Raw genomic sequence first — 21,717 nt, forward strand, 5'->3', positions numbered from 1 at the left:
CAGTGTTTTTCGGCAGCAATAATATGCTGCTTTGAGGTAGTGGGGTGCCCTGATGCCCAGGATATCTATTAGATATGAATTTACTTTGAAGAATTCTTTTTCATTGAGCTAGATAAGGAGTGTAGTTAGGGCTTATTTTGCTAACCACAGAGCACAGTTCATTTGTATTCTGCAAATCTTTTGGTGGTATGAGTAGCTGATTAGTGGGTCACTGGTGAATTTGTGAGTGATGTCCTGTCTTTCTGGTTAGTGCTTTTTGTTTGGAAATACAAATAGAAATGTGATAGAACTGTGCTTGTAGTGGGTCTGTATAACTTGTGGGAATAAAACCTCTTGTTTTATCAGAAGCATCTTATTTCTAATGAGATTGTGTGTGAGCTCAAAACAATTTTATATAGACCATTACTCTGGGGGATTACAATTGTCTTGAGACTGTCATTGTGTTATTAATTAAGCAGTCTTATCTGCTTGAATGAGCTGTTGGGCATTTATGTTCATTAAGATGAAGAGAATAAAGTACAGTAAATTAGATACCAGAGCAGTTCAGTCTTGCTGGCTTTATTCTCTTCCTCCTCTGCCCTTCTTTGTGAAGTGATATTAGAGTAGTATTGCTGTTGGCCTGCAATGAAGATGCATCATTTTTGTTTCCTATGTGGTCTTAAAAAGCTGCTGTTTTGTAATATATGTGGATAGCAAAATTTCCACCTATTCTGGGAGAAATGCAACCCATTAAAATTTACTTGTGTACTTGGTCAGCTTGTTGAAATGATGACTGAAAACAGAATACAAGCACTAAGATGAAGCCTGTTGGACTTCTGGCTTCTTGTCTCGCTGATGCATTGTAATTGTCAACAATAAGTAGATAAGGAAGATCTACTTGCTGTAGTTGAACATTGGGTGAGTTGAGCACTAACATTAAATTGTTTCAGAGGGAGTGTTGTGTCTAGGGCTTCTATCCAAACACACTTTAAAAACACTGAATAAAAATGTTACAAGTGTCTGAATACAGATTGTTCAGGTCTTGCATTGGGGCTCTGTGTGTGGTTGGAGGTCTTTAAAATGTTTCTTGGAAGCATGGAATAGGAACGTAGGTGGAACTAGGGTTGTAATTTATCTGACTGCATCTGTGGAAAGAAATGGTCTGCTCTTCTTCCATGCAGCTATGGAGGTGTTTAAAGGATCTTATTTGCTCTTACTGTCTTGAATCGTTCAGTCATTGAGCTAATTTGACTAGCAGTGGTTGAGCTGAAATAACAGAAGGCTGCTTTGTCATAATTTGCATTGGTTTTAAGAAGTAGAAAGAACTGGATCATTGCCTGACATTAACTTTGAGATTGTGAACTAGCTTCTTCAGAATGAGGTCAAGACTAGATCAACAGAATCCCTGGGAGGTTTTTTACCCCCTGATTTTAATGCTTCAGTAGTGCAGCTCTTAAGGTAATGACTCGCCCTTCCCCCAAACCAAGAAGTCCCAAGTTTTGTTACAGATTTTAACTCTTTGTACAGCATGTGCCAGTTATGCTTTCTGGGCTTTGTGAATTGGCATCTATTTTCATCTGTTTTCTTACATATGATAAGAACATTTCATTGGGATCTTTTATTTTTTGTAAATATGCATCATGGAAATGTGAATTAAAAGCAGAAACAACCAACCCTTCTGTGTTGAAGAGCAGTATCTTTGTAGTACGATATTTGTATTAGAAGGAAGCTGAAAGTAAGGCATATTTTAAAGTAATATTTTACTACCTATTTGATTTCAGTTGGATGCAAGACACAGGAAACCTTAAGTGAGAATTGTTTTTGCTGTCCTCAGTGTAAATTGAAACAACAGAGAAGACTTCTTAACGTAAAAAATAACATTGAAATCTGTGGTCTTAAATGGGTATAAACAAATGATTCTTTTGTCTTTGTTAGTGTGTGCCCGTAGTAGTTCACAGTACTGCCTTGGCAACAATCAGCAATTTCTCATGTTAGCATGGATTATTTTTAGCTCAGCCTCATCCTTGCACTGGGAATGTCTTTGTCCTGGATACAGTATGTTCTGCGTGCGTTTTCATTGTATGTGTAACCACGTCTGCCTTTAGATGGTTAAAAGAATATACAACATCCAAATCACATGCTTTCAAACAGGAAACTTCCCTGTCCCCTTGGAGAATTGTGCTCATTTTAGAAACAGGGAAGTTTAAAGCTGATAGGCAATTTGTTCAGAATTATGCAGTACTGCTGGATGAGAACAGAAAGTGGATACCACAGAGTACTGACAGCAGTTACTGGAGAAGGAGCAGCAGATAGGAGGAAAGCAGTATGAAGTCACGCTTGCATGCAAGCATCAGTTGTGACTATTGAACTCAATGCACTCACGCTCTATATCCACTGTTGGAGTGCACTAATACAAATAGAATTAATCCGTGTTTCCATTGGTGCTTACATTTGTTACCTGTGCTCCTAGAGCGCTACATGATAACAGTTTGCATTTAAAGCTGCGGACAGTATATGCTGAAACACGTTTTTTGTTGAGCCTGGATGGTGTTTAATAGCTGGAGAGGAATCACAAATCCACAGTGCCTTTGCCTGCATTTGTGAGGAAATGTACAATTCTGAATACTGCTTTAATAATAGTTACTGTTAGCAAGGTGTGTATGTATGTTGTTAATGTATGTCTGCACCTCTTTGTCAGACTTCTTATGTGGTAAGAAGGGTGTTACGCATTTTTTATTGCAGGCAGTAATGAAGTAATATGTGTAAGATATTCATTTATAGAAAAAAAAAAAACAACAAAAAACAAATGCCTTCAGGTGTGAACATGCAGAATTTTCCCATCTATCTTCCAAATATGTCCTGTGCTATGGAAACCCATGCTACAGATTTCTTTGTTTCTTTAATTCCTGTTGTGCAAATAGGTCACTCACATGCAACAGAGACATATGCTTTGAGGGGGCATGAATAGATGGAGGTGTTCCATTGAACTGAAAGGCTTGAAAGCTCTGGAAGTCCTACCTTTATTCAAAAGATCTCAGAATATTGGTATTATATTAAGTGCCTTTTGGAGGTACTTAAATAGACAGCACTGAATGTCCTTTAAAGAAAACCATTCTTAGCATTATACCTGTACTTGATTTGACTTGATATCAAATACATTGATGCTCCTGCATTCTTAACCACCGAAATCCTGTGAAAGGATGTGCTTTTAAGTCCTTTATTTTTATAACTGATGGTGATTTTTGTAAGGATTTCTCTCTGCCTTTTCCCATTTGGCCAATACTCTTTTGTGATAGTCTTTGTGATAGTAATAGGTTTACTTTCCCACAAGCAACGTTTTTAAGAGGACAGAATGGTTGTTTCATGATGTTCCCAAGTGGCAGAAATCAGCTTAGAAATGTAAGTGAATTTGATAATGTGGTATAATACTAGCCAAGTAAGCGTATTTCTTAGCTTCCTTTCTTACCATACTATATACTAACAGTGTTACTCCACTGTTAATGCAGGTTTGCTCATTTGTTAAAACTGAGACTGTGAGTAGCAAAACTGGGGCAGGCTAATAACATCAAAGAAGGAAGGACTTTAATGCCTGGAAAGCTGGCATTGGTTGTACAGAAGGAAACACGGTTGGGGATTGCTACAGACTTTAACTCTTCTTGGTTTATACTGGAGGAAGGCCTGGGTGGGAAATACTGTTTAGCTTAGTTAAATATAGAGTACTGACCCTGAAAGTGACACCCAAATATGATAGGCAGTTCTTAAGCTTCAACACGTGTTCAGTTATGCTGCTTGTTAGCAAAAATGAATAGCGTAGGTATATTTCTTCAATGCTTGATTGTGGTCCTTCGCAACATTTTTATTTGGAAAAAAGTAATATATATGTATCTTTTTCTCTAGGTCACCTTTACGAAGAGGAAGTTTGGATTAATGAAGAAGGCGTATGAGTTGAGTGTACTCTGTGACTGTGAAATAGCGCTCATCATTTTTAACAGCTCTAACAAACTCTTTCAGTATGCCAGCACTGATATGGACAAAGTTCTACTTAAATACACAGAATACAACGAGCCCCATGAAAGCAGAACCAACTCAGATATCGTTGAGGTAACAATCTGAATAGATGAGCTGTGTTCTTATCTCATGAATTGGATTATAATTATTGGAGCAATATATAGTATTTTAAGATAGTTTAACTAAATGTATTTATTAACTTTATCATAAAAAATCAACTGCTGTTTTCAGTCTGTTTTTTGTAAGAGAAAAAGTCATTTTTAAATTCATGTTGCCTTCCCATCTGCCCTTCACCCCCTGCAAATTATTATGGTGACTTGTTTGCTTTAAAGCACGTTTATAATGGAAATAGAAGTGTGGAAGATCTTTTTTTATGTGTGTGTGGATTTTTAGGGAGAAGGAGTGGGGGGATGATGACGTGGTTGGATGATTCTAGGCTTTATGGGGGGGAAAAAAAACCACAATTGAGTGGAGAATATATCTAGAGAATAGAGCTCAGCTTAAACTCAATTACAACTTGGCCATTTTTACTTTACCAGTCCAGTGCTGCACACAAATCCATCAAGGACTTTGCTCCTTCTTCTTCTTGAGCCAAAAGAATGAAGTTAATCATTAATCTATAGAGGAAATAGACTTCATTAATTTGGTTGTCTAGTTACTTTATATGCCAGTTAAAATATAGTAAAATGCGCACAGTTTTTGCTGTCATAAAATAGCATGGATGTATCATAGCTTCTATTTTTATTGTGCTTATACTTTAAATATAGACTCAGGTTAGGTTTTTTCAGTATATGGTTTCTAAACCAGGTACTATAGAAATCAGGGATTCTTTTTGTAGTTTGAATCTTTCTTAACTATAGCTGAGTTTCAGAGGAGTCGTGTCTGCAGTAGTCTTATAAATGAACCGAAGCAGGTGTCTGACATTTAAATTCCAGAGCTGTCTTCCAAACAAATGCCTTGCCTGTAAGGAGTGGTTTGGGAATAATGGTTAGTCTTGTTTAGCTGAAGAACTGTATAGTCAGGGGATTACAAGTACAGGGAGGATAACATCTGCTCTTTTAAGAAAGTTTTCAAACAAAAATCAGTTTGAGAAAAATGAGAAATGAACAAATGCCTTATTTCTTTCTGAGAAGATTATTTGCTAATTTGTTAGCTGCCTTTTGTGATCAGGAAGGTACCTCCCCAACATCTGTCCTCAGCTTTGAATACAACTGAGAGGGATAACACAAGCTGTGAAGAGCTGCAGGAATGTTACTTCTTTGTGGTTAATATGAGTAAGGGTTAAGCAGTGAAGAGGAAGATAAAAACAAGATGAGCCTGTGACAGACATAGATTTGAGATAGAGGTGCAGGCAGCCTGATGTTTGTTTTGCAGGCCTCGCTGCATTATGGCTCATGGGAGCAATTCTTCACATCTTCAGTGAGAACCTCTTTGAAACCCATTTCAGTGCCGGGCTACTTGTGTACACATGTATTTTTTTTCCAAACTGATGTCAAACATTTGACCCCTGGCAGCTGCATAGAAAAGTGCAATCAGTATTCAAGTGCATATATCGTTTCTATTCTGGGGAGTATGCAACAGCTCATCTACAGCTTCTTCAGTGTTGCTTCTGTAGGTTTATTGTATTATGCTACTGTGATATTTGAGATATTACCGTGGTTGAAGAACAAGAGTATGAATTAAAATGCCTCTCTCAGAAATGCATCTGTTCACTCTCTGGTCTTGTCCTAGAAAAGAAAGAATAGAAATAAATACGAAGTTCTTCAGTCTAAGACAGGAGTCAAGTCACAGCTTCAGATTCTTAGAAATGTTCTGAAAGATAATTTAAAGGGGCTTCTTTCTGTTGTGCCTACTCAGAAATAACATTTATAGCGCATATATAGCATAGGACAACTTATTGAACTGATTAAGAATAAATGATTATAGCTGATGTATGTCTGGTTAACAATTAGTAATTCCTTTGTGTCCTAGAATATGACAGGTAGTGTTTGTTGTGCTGTAACCTCACTGCAAAACTAGTCTTGACCCAGCGTGCTCCTGATGGGCATGGCAGGAGTTTGGTTGTTATGGTAGAGAAGGAACTTACTTTGATGCAGGCCAGTTGATTCTTTTCAGCAGTGTGTAGATGGCAGTATTGTGAGTGATTAAACAAAATCGATGAGGCATCTTCCCCTTGTAGTTGCCTCCTGTTCAGTGTTGGCATAGGAATTGCTTTGATATGCCCAGAGCTTGGTATCTTCTTGCTGCTGGAACGTTTGTGTGAAAACATAGTAGGAGGGAGAGCACTGATGTCTTAAATGAACACTAGATTTTTTTTGTGTGTGTGTTCTCTGCACCCTTTTGTCTTTTGTTATATGCGGTACTGTGGATACAAGTGCTCTGTTGTTATCATGTACCAGTCCTGTTGGTCATCCTGTGGTTTTTGCCATGACCTTTTTTCCTTTGATGACTTGATAAGGGTGTGAGGAATATTTTTTTTTCAGCCATCGTGTCAGAATTATAGACATTTGAGTAGCTGGAATTGGAAGTCTCTGTTTTATTTTGTCAGGTCTTCTATCAACAGTTTACCTGTGAATGGACCATTACTTGCCATTCGGTGCTTCTGAAATGAAGGGAAATAATGTTGGAACAGATACCCTTCAAAGCTGATTAATGTCTAGTTTGTAGGACATCTAAAGGAAAACAGAAATGAACAAGTAGTTCAACTCATCCTAATTAGTAGGAGATGTTAATAATTATTGGTCTTGATCCTTGTGCGTCTTTTCCTACCCAAGACACTCTATGATTACTGCAGATTGTTTAGAGCATGGGTATCCAAGTTTTTTGCTTGCCTGGGCTGCACTGAGTGAAGAGGAATTGTCTTGGGCTGCATATAAGATCTATAATTAGTATATACAAGTTAAAAACAACTTCTTCTACTTTTCATAGTTTTAATAAAACATAAAAAAGAGGGCAACAGAAACATGAAACTACTGGGTTGGATGTGTATGGTGGGTAATGCATCCAGGTTGTGTCCTTTTGTCCCTCAAGAGGGCCTCATAAAGCAGTGTGTCTTCTCTCTTTTCCAGTCTAGTAGTCAAGGTTGAAGACAGGCTCTTCTTGCTTTATCAGCTTGACTTCTGTCTTTTTGTCTCCTTGGCATTTTGTTCCTTGAGTGATGCAGCAAACCAGGTTTTATTTAACGTAAACTGGGCTGTGTTGGCTATGTGTGTTCTGTTGTATCTACTCATTAAACTGACATACATGATTTTTAGAAGTCTGTTTAAAAAATGACCTGTTTACCTGTTTGCTATCTGTGCCCATGAGAATTTTGGATGGTGTCAGTGATCCTCTTCACTGTATAGCTGAGTGCTGTTATAGGGTGAAGTGCAGTATAAGGTTTAGGCTGTATAGCAGGTATTGACAGCAGTCCTTGAAATATGCAATAATTTGATTAAAAAAATAAAAATAGTAAGTATTAAAAGCAGTCTGTTCTAAGCTACATCGTATCATTACTGTAAACATACAGTTTCTTGTGAAAAGACTGCTGTATTGGAATAGTTGTGGGTTTGGTGTAACTTAGAGCAAAGCTCTGAATGTTTCATTAAATATCTCAGCATGGGAAATGCTGACTCAGGTAGAAAGTAATGTTTACCGTGACTTGGTGTGATAGTGGTTGTGTCATATTTTCAATAGAAGCAAGGCAGAAAGCAGGTTCAGTGTAACTGCTGCTACTTAGAATAGTGTAAATATGCCACTTCAGTCTTACAGAAGCTGTATTCAGTGCATTGTGTTGCATTACAATACTAAACTGGAATTCCTGTTTCTCTGCCTCTTCACAAAATGCTAATGATGAGCTATTGTAGGAGCAATACATGTTCTCTAGTCATAGACATGCTTAGTGTCAGGGATTTGATTGTCAGATCATAGTTGGAGTATGTGCGTAGAGCTCATCTGCACTTGTAGAGCCTGCAGCATAAAGAAGCAGATGTATCTCCACAGCCAGATGGAGCATATGCCAAGAGACACGTGTGGAGAGCTTAAACAGAAAAGCTGGTGTTGAAACATTATGTTTATAAACCTAAAGCATCTTTTTTATTTTTAATCCAGTTTTCTCCACCCACCCAGCATTGCTTCTTTTCCAGGCATTGATTAGCAACGTGGTTTTTTTAACTGTTATCGTTGTCCCATACAGAATAGCAGTATAACCTTGGATGCTGTTGTATTTTGGTAACACTTTTTATTTGGTTCCTAGTTTCTTTGGTGTTAAGCTGAAGATCTGAGAGCTTTATGTAAATATGCATGGATGAACATATGCAGATGCAGAATTAGATGAAAAAGACCTTCAATTAATTGATCTTATTTCCTTTCTTGATAGTTTTCACACTTAGCTGTATACCTGATGTGTCGTTATCTAGATATGTATTTGGCACATAATTCGGGCTTCTGTATTTTGCAACTAAAAGCTAAAAATGAAGATGGTGGAAATTGAATGAGGCCCTTCAGAAGTGTGTTTCTTTGAAGTGTTTCATAAGAGAAGTTACATGGTAAATTTTAAAAAGGAAGAGAAGAAAATGCTCTCCAGCTGGGTTCCGTGGCAAATGAAAACTGATGGCTAACATAGGTTAAATTCCAAAATCTACATCAGAGACCACAGCTTTCTAAAAGGAGATAGTTGAGAAGTGATACCTTGAATGTTGAATTAAACACATGTTGTTGGTTGTAGGAAAACTGGCAGTGCTCGGTTAGTTTATATCATTTCCCATTCCTTCATATCTGATAGATGGAGAGCTGCCAGAAGTGGGCAAAACAAATAAAAACCCCAAGGTGTGGGGCAAGGAGGTAGAGAAGCTGTGAATAAACACCAGTACTTTGAATATTGTTGTCATGTGTTGCTGTTGTTTTGGTCACTTGCTTTGGTCTCCACATAACTTTGACCACACTGTAGCAGCAACTGGTATGCATTTAAAAGAATTAAGAAGCTTCAAAATGGTTTCAGTTGAGTGAGGAAATGGCTTGATAATCTGTTCACCATGCTGAGAAAATGTAGGCATTATTGCACCTGATTTGCTAAACAATTATGTAAATGTAATTATACTGTGTATGTAACATTTTGAATACTTTGAGGCGGCACACAAATGCCTCTGAGACATCTTCAGTTTCAAGGAGGATTTCTGTGTGGTTAAGGACTAAATAACTTTTAGCTTTCCTTAAAAAGAGAGAAAATACATAAAAGCTGAAGTGCTTTGGTAGAGGAATGACTGTGAAACTTGCGTATATGAAAGTCTCTTTGTATGATGACTTGAGTCTATTTTTTGTGGTGGAAGTGTGCACTGCAAACCTGACTCGTAAGCAGGGTGCACTTTGGGGTTTCATTTTCCACAGGGGGTTCAGGAAGAAGCACATCCCTTGAAACATTTTCAGTACTGCCAACGTACCAAAAGCTGTGAGCATAGGGACAGAAGATACCTGTGGATTTTGTGATAGTTCTATAGGGTTAAAAGAAGCACATTTTGTTTCCATCTTAATACCAAGCTAGAGTGTTTTAGCATAAATAATATGTAATTAGCATGCACTGCTCACTCGATTTCCTTTTTTAAGGTCAGTGGTTGAAATCAGGAGATATTTTAGTGTCAGCTGTTATTTGTATTCTTCCTGGTGTTATTTGGTTAGTATTTACAGTGAAGCTTGATTAAAAAAAATATATATATTCTGAAGAATAGCTGTGTGAAAGTGGCATCTGGAAGAATTCTAAGGTGTTTTGGACCTTTGCAAATAACTCAAGAATACTCAGGGAAGTTCCAGTTCTGAGAGTTCTCATTGTTGCTGTTGATGATGTTTCCCATCCGCTTTTGCAGCACGTTTTGAAGAACATTTTTGTTTCTGTAACATACAGAGGGCAGACACACAATGTCCAGTTCATGCCCACTGCTCTGGAAATGCATATCAAAGATCAGCTGTTGGTTTTGGTGTTCTGGTGACGTGTGTCAAGTGGGATTGCAGTTCACCTCCAAGAAAATCAGCAACTTCTCGCTCCTCATTAATACCGGAGTTCATGCAGGCAATCGTACAAAGATATAATTATCTTCCTCGTATTAACAAGTTCTTCAAGCTTTGCTGGTCCTATTTATTCTGCAGCCTGTGTGCTGATGCAAGATTTGGAATTTTACACTGACAGTTAGAAGAGCGTATTTTTACTTTGCGATTCTCCAACTGGGGACCATGGCATCTGTTAATCAAGAGTGAATTTGGGCAAACTGTACTTGCAAAGTAGAGATCCCAGATCATTGCATCTTCTGGAACTACAGTAAGGTTAAAAACTAATCTTTCTGAATATACTCTTGATTTCACTGGACAGTTAAAGTAAGCCTGGATTGTAGCAGTCAGGGAGGAGTGTGTCTCCTGTAGGACACTTTGCTACCAGTTTCCTTTTGGAGTTCAGTTTCTGATACATTGTGTTTTAGTAATTTTCATGTTTGGTCCTTTAACTGATGGTGCTTCTGCAGTAGAGGGCTGACAGAGATGCTAACTTCCAAGAAAAATTGATCTAGGTCTTCAGTCTTTCGTATAACCTCTCTGTTGCCTACCCCAGTATGTAGGTGTGATGAAGAAATTGCAATCATGTGGTGGAGACTGTGGCTTGCTCTATCACAAAGCCATGTGTTAGCATGGCTAATAGCAGTGTGGCCCATCTAGGCTGTAACGTTCTCAGCTCATCTGAACAGAGGACTTGCTATTGATTCTTTCAGCTGGTGTGTTCTTTTTGGTGCCTTTCCTGTATCAGCTGAGCAGATACTTCATTTGTGGTGGTACAGACCTATGACCTTTTTGCATCCCTACTCCCCTTTTCAGGTTCCTGGTTTGATAATACTGAGTTATCTCAAGTATATCAAGAGTTTGAAATACTTTCTGTTATCCTTTTCACTTTGAAGCTATAAGGAGAAATAGGACATGAAATGCTTGAAGTAGCAATCTGGCATTATTGCATAGGCCGGTTGACTGTAAGAATCCCACTTCCATTCTTTTTATATCAATGAATTGTAATGAGAGTTAGATTTTTCTTAGCAAGCCACTAAGCAAGTTTAGCAAGCAGAATAGCGAATAATATTTTCACTAAAGAATTTCTGAAAGATCATGGAGTGTATTATGCATCCGAGTTGTTAGATTGGACAACTTTTCATGCTCCATATGGCTTATCTGCAATGTACTGTTGCTGGAAGGAGGCATTCAGTCCGATGTTGCTGATTTTACGTTTTAACCATTTTATATTTATGAAAAGGTACACATGGGAAGGGTATGTGTGTCTGTATACATGCCTTCACTTAGTAAGGACTGAAAACAACATTTATGTACCATAAGATACAGATGGGCACTCTTTGAACTGTCTTATGGGTAGAACTGCATTCTTACTATTACTTTTGTTTGTTGAAAAGATTATAGATTAATTTGTGAGCTGCTGAATAGTTTCTGCTTCTTGAATATGAACGTAGGTTTGCTTTGTCCTTTGTTTTTAGTAATAAGATTGACTTAGATGGTCAGTTGATTTCTCTTAAATGGAAAATTTTAGTTGAAGGTGCTTTCTGTACTTCGGGTAAAAGGAAAACCTGCTCAGTTATATATGACTTAATGATCTATTACAGAATCACAGAATCACAGAATTACCCGGGTTGGAAGGGACCTCAAGGATCATGTAGTTCCAACCCCCCTGCCTAGCAGGGCCACCAAACATACACCTTTACTAGATCAGGTTGCCCAGGGCCCCGTCCAACCTGGCCTTGAACACCTCCAAGGACGGGGCAATTAATCTATTAATCTATTAAGTTGTATAGAAAGTGAAACGAAGACAAATGTGTCAAATATCAGACAGAGCTTGGCTTAGTTTTCTCTGATGAAACAACATTGTCAGTTCTTCTGGATTATTGACCATTTTAAGCCCCAAGAAATTCATTTGGGAATGAGCAGTGCAGCTGCTTCTGCAGGTCGCTGTGTTGGACAGCCCACAGCTTACTGAAAGGTTCGCAAAAGTTGGAGGTAGGAGAACAGCTCTTCCTTCATCACTACTCCCATGCGCTGTATAATATTCCGGAGTGGATTTTACAGAAGATAAAACTGTTCTTCAGTAATTGCTGGTGGTTTATCTATTTAAAATAACGTTTCACAGCAAAGATGGTTCAAGCTAGAAGTCTGAAAACCTTTTGTATGTGTTATTTTATATAAACGAGAGTTTGAATCCTGAGTGCCATCTTTATCATATCTTGGAGGAATTTGACAGCTAGCTTTCATGTTTGGCAAGCTAAGGATGCGTGTTAAAATTTGCCAGATACTGGAAGTGCTCCAGCATTTGAAACAAGACCCTGTCTTTTCTGAGAGTGGAATATAACAAGGACACTGATAAAATTTCAAGTTATGAGCATTCGGCATCTGTAAATGATAAATACCTTTGCCTAAAACTGAACTTAGAGCATTGCCTGAAGGGCTCTCCCACTTGTTTTGTGGCCCGTCATTCCACACACTTCTCATTTCTTCGTGTTTTTTTGTTTTTAAATCACAATGTAATTCTAAAAATATTTTCCTAACATAACACGTGGATAAGAAGTATAATAATGGTGGCAGAATTTATCAAGAAGCGCTGTATGAGTTTTTGTTATCTGGTTATCTTTTAGATATCTTTGCAAAAACGTCAATTATTTACTTATTTTTTTTCATCCTGTAATACTGCTACTCATTGAGCACAAGCATGGAAAGCAGTATGTAAAAGTTAACTCTAAGCTTTGGCTTAGAATATCTCCTTTAGGCTGGGGCCTTGTTCATTAGGAGGTTAAGCTCTCCAAGTTGCTTAGCTGTGCAAATGTCCATCATAATCTGTTTTAACCTCTTATGCATTGCACTGAAATTTTGAGAGCTGGGCACTGTCTGCTCTTATATCTCTACTGTGCTGTTTTGCTTCATATGTGTACTTGTGGCTATGACTAGAATGCAGCATAGGAAAATGTGAAGTATCTGGTGGGGACAGTGAAAAGAAATGCATTGGGCTGAGCCTAAGTGGCCTCTTAACTCACAGGAAAGGAAAACAGCCCCATGATGACATCTGCAGATGCTGAAGTAGTTAAAGTTGAGAATATTAATAGAACCCGTGGAAAATCTACGAAATCTGTAAACAGTGCACAAAATCCAGCTTAAAAAACCAGAAATTAAAGCCTACAGAAATAGTGTTGATCAGCTTCCTACACAGAACACTGTTATTAAGATGAGTTACGTGTTTTTCTCTGGCTGCTCACTTACACTTCTTGTAAACTTTGGCCCCGCTGTATTTTAGACAGCAGCAGAATTTATACATCTGATATTGCAGGTCAAGCTTGGCATTTGTGGAGCTGTGTCATTACTTGGGAGAAAAGAAACAGAAACGATGCTGCTTCTGAGACTAAAGTGACCTACAGGAAGTTTAGAAACTATAAATAGCTTCCTGTGACTAAAAATACTCCTTATAATAAGGGAGAAACGGTGTATGTAAAGGATGAAGCACAGTGGTGTTATTCACGGTGATAGGAGTGAAATATTCTGTGTTATAACAGAAGAAATTCAGCCTAGTTTTTATCTTGTAACAGGGAGCAAATAACAAAGGGATCGTCGTGCTTTCATTGTGACATTTTGCTGCGTGTCAGCTCTGCAGCCATACGTGTAGTTCTCTGCTCTGTGGGAAGGGAGGTGAACTGCCTGAAAGGAATTTGCCCTTTTTTTCCTCTTGCTGATGTTTCACAGAATAAGAATGAAAACTGGGTGGGAGTCTGGGGCTGTGAGTGCCATGTTTTTCCTTTGTGTAGGAATATCTCAGAAAAAAAGGTGGGGTTTTTTGAGGAGGATGTTGTTATCAGTGGTGGATTCAGACAGTGGTCTGCAGCTGCCAGAAAGACCAGGCCAGTCCTGTTGCCTGCTCGGTATCTGTGCTGTTCAGCCCTTTCATTGGTACACCAGCTCATTCCTGCTATGAGCACTGATAACAAGCAGAAGTAAGTTGAAGCGTGGCCAAGGAGAACTCTCCATCGTTTTAGTGCAGAAGAAAATGGCTTCCTGCAGGCTCAAGCAGAAATCTGAATTAGCTTAATGTTTTTGTCCAGGATCATGCACTTTATGTGGCAGTCACTTGTTAATGTCACCATATCAACTGTACCCATGGAAATTTCAGTGGCTTCCTTAACTGTGGACAAATGACTGTAAAGCATGATCTCTGTAATTTTCTTCAGAGGTGAAACAAAAAGACTCATCCTAAAGAACACACTATGGCTGAGTAGCTCAGTTATCCTTGGATTTCTGTTTTATTTTATTTGTTTCTGAACCTCAGTAGGAAAGATATTAATGCAACTTGGGCTAACACTACTGGTATCTGTGTTTTATTGGTGTGAGGCTGCAGCTGCACAGTCTTGTGCCTCTGGATTTCATGGTTATTCCCATCATGGGTGGCAGAGTTCTGCTCAGTGCTGTCTGCCCTGCAGAGGCACCATGTGAGTGCGTGGTGGTCACATTGTGAATGAGGAGCCTTTGGAATTTGATGCAGCAGCATCTTCTCCCTCCCTGCTATTGCATGGCAGGTCTCTGGAGCATTAGGAAGCTGTTCGGTTGGTTATCCTTTGATAACCATGGTGTACATGCTTACTAAGGCAGCAGTAATATTTAGAAGTTCTAGTGGTACTTCTTCCATTACTTCATGCCTAAGGAATACTTACACTTGGATTTTTTTTTTTTTTTTTAAGTGTTTACTCCAACTTTGTACTGCTTCACGTCTTTTCCAAGCTCAGATTGGAACAGCAGAAACAGAGCTAGCCACTGTTTTTATCTGGAAGGCTTGCCTTTCTAAAGGAAATCATCTTTTTCATTTCAGTTTTAGTAAAATTTTGGAAATGTTTTTTCTCATGATTTCAGATGAAACACCAAGAAAAACTCATCTCCAATAGGAACTGCAGAAATTGAGCTGTCATCTTGATTTGGAGTAGCACTGATAGCAACAACCTTTACCCAACTTGTGTAACATTAGTAGACTACAAGAACCCAACAGTGAGGGCTTTGAATGAGCTAACATTCCTGCTTCATAATGCACTTTACATTTCATGTCTTTTGCCTTTTAAGGCAGAAAAATATTATTTCCTGAAGTTACAGTGAACACAAGCAAGGTCTCTACAGTTGTGCCAAGGGAGCTGGTGAGGAGCCCAGATGACTGCTATCAGCATTCTTGCCCTTTTAACCATGTGAGAGCACAGAACAAGCTGCTTGTGCATTTTAACCATTAGCAACACATCCTTCCAGAGTTGGACACAGACCCTGTTATCTTTCCTGTAGAGGAGGACGGTTGGATGTTGTCATTTAACTCTGTCTCGGGTAGCAGTAATCTGTACCTGGCAGTTCTGTTTCTGCTTTCAGAACTGCTGATGACCGGTATTTTGAGCCAGTGTAAGTTTGTGTGACAGAAGATAGTTACGCTGTGGTGGTTGAATATCATCTTTGCTTCCTCATGGGTCACACCATAAATAGCTATCGTATTTCTGTTCCCTTTGTACTGGCAATTTAAGTAGAATGTGTTGAATTGCAGAGAGAGGCTAATTGGTTGTCACTTGTTTTGCAAGAATGTCTCCTGTTCTTTAGATGATTCTTGCATGGGCAAAATGCAGTGCAATTAAAATGGCTTTGTGCAATGTATAGGAAAGGTCAGGAGGACATTGTGGTGTGTGCTTGAATGTAGCATTTCAGTCCTTCATAACTAGTCCGGCCTTTCTCATACAGCGTTTGCCAAGCTCTGCCATTCAAAAAATAAAATAATATATATATATCTCAACATAAAACTATTAAGTTGGTTTATCTCAATTTTACACAGTGCCACAAAAACAGTCTAAAGCTTCTGGGCCATTCTGCAGTAACTGTGTTACCACAGCTGCCAGCAGCATTAGTGTAGTGACTTCACACACAGCGCAGTGACATGGCTTTGTTTGCTTGGTGCTTTTTAAAAGGATTTCATACCTGCCATGGTTCCTCTCAGCATTTGCTTTGCGTGATTTTATTTCTGAGAAAAATCAATTCTTTGCTCAGTTAGCTCATCGGGTCTAACATCAAAGCTGCGGAGTGTCAGCCACTGAGGACACAGTGCAGCACATTGGCAAACATGCTGGAACAATTGCCAGTAGTTTTGGATAAGTCTTAGAGGAAGTGGAAAATAATACAGATTAACTCCAAAAGCTACACGCTCCCTTAAATCATCTGGAAAATAAGACTTAACACAAGAAGGCAGTTGGAGTGAGCACTGAATAGCAACGCTTGGAAGTTAATGTTCTTTTTCCCTCTTGTGGTAAGAAAGTTTGTTCTGTATTAGCCTCAACTGCAAGAACTCTCATTTTTTTGTCTACAAAAATGTTTTTGTGTCGCAGCAGAGAAATTAAACTGTTAGAGGAATTTCTTTCATCTTTGGGGTTTGTGAAATTGCAGTCTGTATTTATCTCAGAAATAAGGCAGAACTGTAGAATGGTTGGGTTGGAAGGAGCTGTAAGGATCATCCAGCACCTTCCCCCCCACCCACTCAGGCTGCTCAGAGCCCCATCTAGCCCAGCCTTGGGTACCTCCAGGGATGGGGCACACACACACAGTGTCAGGGCCTCACCGCCCTCTGAGTAAAGAATTTCCACCTGACCTATAACCTAAATCTCCCTTCTTTCAGTTTAAAGCCCTTGTGTCTCTTCACTTGTAAGCTCTTTCAAGTGCTGGAAGGCCAAAAATATGCCAAATTTTTACAGTCATTAAAGAAATGACAAAATGTAACTGTAGGGACCACAGAGGGTGAGGTTAGCCCTTGGTGTGGAACTCAGCTCTGTCCCTATGGCCCCATTCCCAGCAGCCGTCCCTGTGCTCCCGTGGGCAGGGCCCGTTATCGCGCCGTGCTGTGCTGCGTAGGCTTCGCCTGACTCTGTGAACAGCTGACAGCATTCCTCTTGTTAGTACAGCCGCGGAGCAGGGAGGTTTCACCGTTCTGTTATGGCACAGTGATAAAGGAGCAGTCTTTTTATGGTTAGGTCCTCGAAGTGACAGTGCGTGTTTCAGCGATAAAGAGACAGAGCTCGGGATATCAGACCCAGACGTGTTATCTGTAACAGCACACTGTGCCTTAAATCCTTCCACAATGACAGGAACCCCATCTGGAGTGAAGGTTTCCAGAATCTTAACCGGGAGATACTGAGCATTTTCCTTCCTCATGAGTCAAACGGAGTTAACCCCATTGTTATCGAAAATAAAAATAACTGCTGGCCAAGAGGAAGGATGCCTTTCTGTATTTACTGAGCCCATTCCTTTGTATTGGAGCTGTGAGCGTATTGTCCAAAATGCATTACACTCACGTTTTGTTTTATAAAATGGGCATTAATGAAACTGCCATGCTGCAGTACTTCAAGTTATACTAACCTCTGAGGAACTAGAGACAAGCCCAGCACTGTCTGCTGTATTATTTATTGCAACTTATTTCTATATAATACCTAAACACAGCTTCTAAGTGACTTGTGCTCTGTGCTGAGCACCCTGTTAAGTACCTATTTGAGTTCTATTCGGAGCATTCCGTGGGCTGCAGGGGTTAAGCACAATGCAGATTGCACAGTGTCAACATTTTCCCTACTGATATCAAAGTGTAGAGAAGTGGCAGCCTGACTTGTCAGGAAGGGCTGGGAGGGATAGCGGGCTCCGACCTTGAGCGGCCGGCCCTTGTATGGCCACGTCCATGTCCGTGCCCAGCGGATTGGCTGGCAGTGTGGGATCAGGGCGCAAGCGGGGCTGGAGGGAGCTCCACCTGTTCCCCATGTGCTGCTGCAGTGGTGGCATTTTTGTGGGAGTTCCAGGGACGGCGTGGGATACCGGGAGCCGGCTGAGAAACCCGAGAGGGAATGAGCTTGTGGTGACCTGTGATATTAAAGAGCTGCAGAGAACTCAGCTGGGTTTTAGTGCTGCCTAGAAGCTGAAGTAGGGAGTGTTTTGCACATGTATAAATAGTAAGAGAGTTTTGTGAAATTTTTATTGTGCTCGACAGTGCTTGAATATAAAATGAATGCTTTAAGCTAGCAAGCACAGCTTCTACCAGGAAGTGAGTTTCTTTCTGTTGCTGAGAATGTCGATGTATGGATTTCCATTTTTTAGGATCTTTCAGTGTAAAGTTCATAAAACTTTCATGCCTTGTCAGTGAAAGAAAACACCACCTCCCTGCCCCCATAGTCCCACTGCTGTCTTACACATGGCTGTTGTGATATGGACCTGTTGCAAAATGTGTATTGCTTTCTTCTTGCAGCCTTTAAAACATTTATGACTTTTCTATGGTTAACATTTTAGACCTTACTTTGTTAGAAACAACAACTTGTCGTGAGAATTTTGATTGTGTAGTAGATGAAAAACAAACAAAAAAAAGGACTGCAAACATATCAAATGTATCTTTTAATTGCTTGCTCACAAGAGCTGCAGTTTCACATCCTTTCTCAGCAGCTTGGTCGTGGTGCCTGCATTGTAGACATGCTCTGTTTCTGGGGGATGTTGATTCAAGAGTTCCACCAGAAAACAGGAAGTACCCCACAAAGCGATCACATCAAGTTAGAGTAAAGGAGTCTGAAAAAGCTTATATTTAGCAAACGAAGTCATGTTACAGAGGGATTATGTCATTTCTTTTTATACTTTTTGCACTTCTTGTTACCATGCAGGATGACTGCAGTGCAGGAAAATCCTGCCTTTGTAAGCCAGGGAGACCGAGTGTTACATATATTCATGTCATGCAGTAGCTACATTCAGATGAAAACTGTTTGCCGTTGTATCACTCGACTTTGAACCGTATGTTTTTTAAAATGTAAAGGATGTTAATAGGGATGCTAAAATTAATTTATTGACGGTCCATTAAAGACTAAGATGTTTTTATATTACTAACGAGGACATTAACTCCTGTGCCGTAGGCTAACTGTTGAATGTCTGTCAGGCAACTGTCCTCCATCAGCCGGAGTCTGAAAGCAGTTTGGTGTAGAACACTGGAGAGATGGAATGGTTTTAGGTTAAAACTGGCCATGAGATGGCACCTTGAGAGTCAATGCCTCTGAATGAACCTTTTCTGTTGGTGTACTATGCCACTATTTTGAAAGACTTAGCTTGTCTATTGATTTTTGTCTGTGAAAATTTCATGTAGTTTCAGTGGCTCTGAATGATTCGGTAGTATACAAAAGACCTTGGCAAGTTAGTATGATCTGTATGTGAATTTTCCAATTGTATTTCAGACCTTAAGAAAGAAAGGCCTTAATGGTTGTGAGAGCCCTGATGCTGACGATTACTTTGAGCACAGTCCACTATCGGAGGACAGATTCAGCAAACTAAATGAAGATAGTGATTTTATTTTCAAGCGAGGCCCTGTAAGTACTTTTATTTTATCTCTACTTTTTATTTGTTGATCCTTTTTATTAACTTCATTATTTAGGCTCTGAACAAGAAGGAACACAGAGGGTGTGACAGCCCGGACCCTGACACTTCATATGTGCTCACGCCACATACAGAAGAAAAATATAAAAAAATTAATGAAGAGTTTGATAATATGATGCGGAATCATAAAATCGCAGTGAGTACTAAAGTATGGTTTGTGCTTCTTTTACATGCATGAGAGTTTTCACAGATGTTGCTTACCACTGTAAAGACAAGAGGCTGGATTGGTTTGAAAAGAGAGATGTGTATTTTCTTAAGGTAAAATGAGATATCGATACTCACTCTTAATTAGATTTTTTCATAAGGAATAAGAAAGGAAGAAATTGGGTCTCCAACTTGTCAATTAATCACACAGATCTTTTCATGCTGTGTGGATGTGGAGTAACATTTCTAAATTACAGGATCTTAGCTGCCTTCCCTGATCCTGCCTAAAATATTCTAAAAGGATAGATTTCATTATGGGATATAAAAATCTTGCAGTCCTTCTGCCTGATAAAGATTTTACAATGTGTTACAATTAGAGTTGGTTAATTCTGTTTCCAAATCAGGGGGTTTATTTTCCCGAAGACGAGGTTTAGAAAGGCATTTAGATGTTTAAAAATGGCAGAGGGATCCACAAAAAGATCGGTGTGTTGTTGAAAGTCCAGCAGTGAGCATGGGCACCAGAAGGTGTTTGAAATTTTGAAATGAGTGACTAGCTCATTTGTCACCTGCTATAAGTCACTTAATTGCTTTAGGAAGATATTGTTACCCATCCCATAGTGCGACCAGAGCATCATTTTCCATTTTAATATCATATTATTCAAAAATGAGCCCCATGTATTTACAGGGCAGATTGTCCGTGTTCCTGTGAGTTTTGTATGTGCCCTTTAATTTATGAGTCCAAGGTAAAAAGATTTAGTGAAGTACTCTCAGATGAGAATTGCTGAGCTCCAGAACTGAAGAACTTTGAGGTTTAAGAGTAATGGAATTTTTGCATGTTCTTCTCAGAGGTGTGATGTTTAATTTCCACTTACAAGAGCAGTTTGCATTGAGTGTTACACGTGAAGTATCTTCCGAGAAAACTAATATGGGGCTCTGCCACGACCTTTAAATTTTTTAACATTGTCAAGTTGTAGCAATTAAAATAAATGGACTGGCTAGGTTAATCAGCGTAGATCCTGGCGTAAATGAAGAGTGTGTCCTCACATGACTGCTAATAGTGAAAATGATTTAATTGTTCAGAGCAGTAGAACCACCTCTGGGAAAAGAACGGCAAACTGTCAGTCTGACACCCAGAATCCGTTCTTTTTGCAAGTTCTTTATGCTTGAAAGTAGCTGATGTCTTTTATTCCTTCTTTGTTTTGATGTTTTTGCTACCTAGTATTTCCGTATTGAAACATCTTTAGGCATCATCTCTTAGTACGATACAGTTAAATTGCTCTCCGTTGATGTTTTGTGGTCATCCTGAGCAGCCTAAGTTTTCTGTGTGGGTGTCAATGTAAATAAAAAAGGGAACATTAATTTTTAGCTTTGTAGCTCTGTATTTATAGTTCAAATTGTACCTGTTGTGGTTCTGTTTCCAGTACTTGTGGGTCTTGGATAAGAATGTAGCTGCTTTTATTCTAGTGCGCTTATTACTGTTGAAAGATAGAAATGAGGCAGAGTGAAGAATTCAGTCAAAACCAAATGCATACCGTAGATGTACAGATGCTGCTGTCCATCTGTATTGTAAGGAGTGGGGGAAGCTATCACTTATCGATTCTTTATTGAGAAAGTTAATGGAAAAAATGTTCAAAAATGTTCTTACTGTTAACTTCTAAGCATTGTTTTAAGCATACTTCAGCTATTTTGAGTTTAGTTTGAGTTAATGGAAAGCATGCTATTTAAAAGCATCCTTTTTTTAATAGATAATAAACAGTTTCTTGAAGTAGTTTCCGTGAAGACAAGTATCAGTGCAGCTTGTCATTACTTAGATACTGCGAATGATTTGTTAGCATTACATTGCTGTGCTTTGTTACTTCTTGCTTCCATCTGTGCCAAAAAATGATAATTATTCTGAGGAATGGTTCAGTATGGAAGCAGTCGTTAGTTCTCACTAGTAAGAGGTTTTGCTTTTTTGTATGAAATGTATTATGGTCTTTACATTAGTGTAGTTACTGTTGTATTTCAGATGATATCAAATTGTCATTTAGATGTGCCATTCTAAGTAAATATTAAGCTGCCTATGAGAAAGTACATCTCTTAAATATACTTGCTAGGTCATGAGTGTGTGTCATCTCCATCTGACCTCTAAGCTATCAT

The 21,717-nt window shown here is 39.0% G+C and overlaps 1 protein-coding gene across 16 annotated transcripts in view; it reads left to right on the plus strand.

The window, feature by feature from the left end:
• MEF2A (myocyte enhancer factor 2A) overlaps positions 1-21,717 on the plus strand; it is an 87,714-nt gene that overhangs the window by 42,068 nt on the left and 23,929 nt on the right. For 8 of the 16 annotated variants that reach the window (XM_032446816.1, XM_032446817.1, XM_032446814.1 and 5 more), the window contains exons 3-5: positions 3,877-4,080; positions 19,236-19,367; positions 19,433-19,582. In XM_032446816.1, coding sequence (XP_032302707.1) covers positions 3,877-4,080; positions 19,236-19,367; positions 19,433-19,582 — 486 coding nt within the window. The remainder of the gene's footprint in view (positions 1-3,876; positions 4,081-19,235; positions 19,368-19,432; positions 19,583-21,717) is intronic. The other 8 variants (XM_015873160.2, XM_015873167.2, XM_032446821.1 and 5 more) reach the window with 4 other exon arrangements.

The sequence above is a fragment of the Coturnix japonica genome, chromosome 10 (assembly GCF_001577835.2).
Source record: "Coturnix japonica isolate 7356 chromosome 10, Coturnix japonica 2.1, whole genome shotgun sequence".
NCBI lineage: Eukaryota > Metazoa > Chordata > Aves > Galliformes > Phasianidae > Coturnix > Coturnix japonica.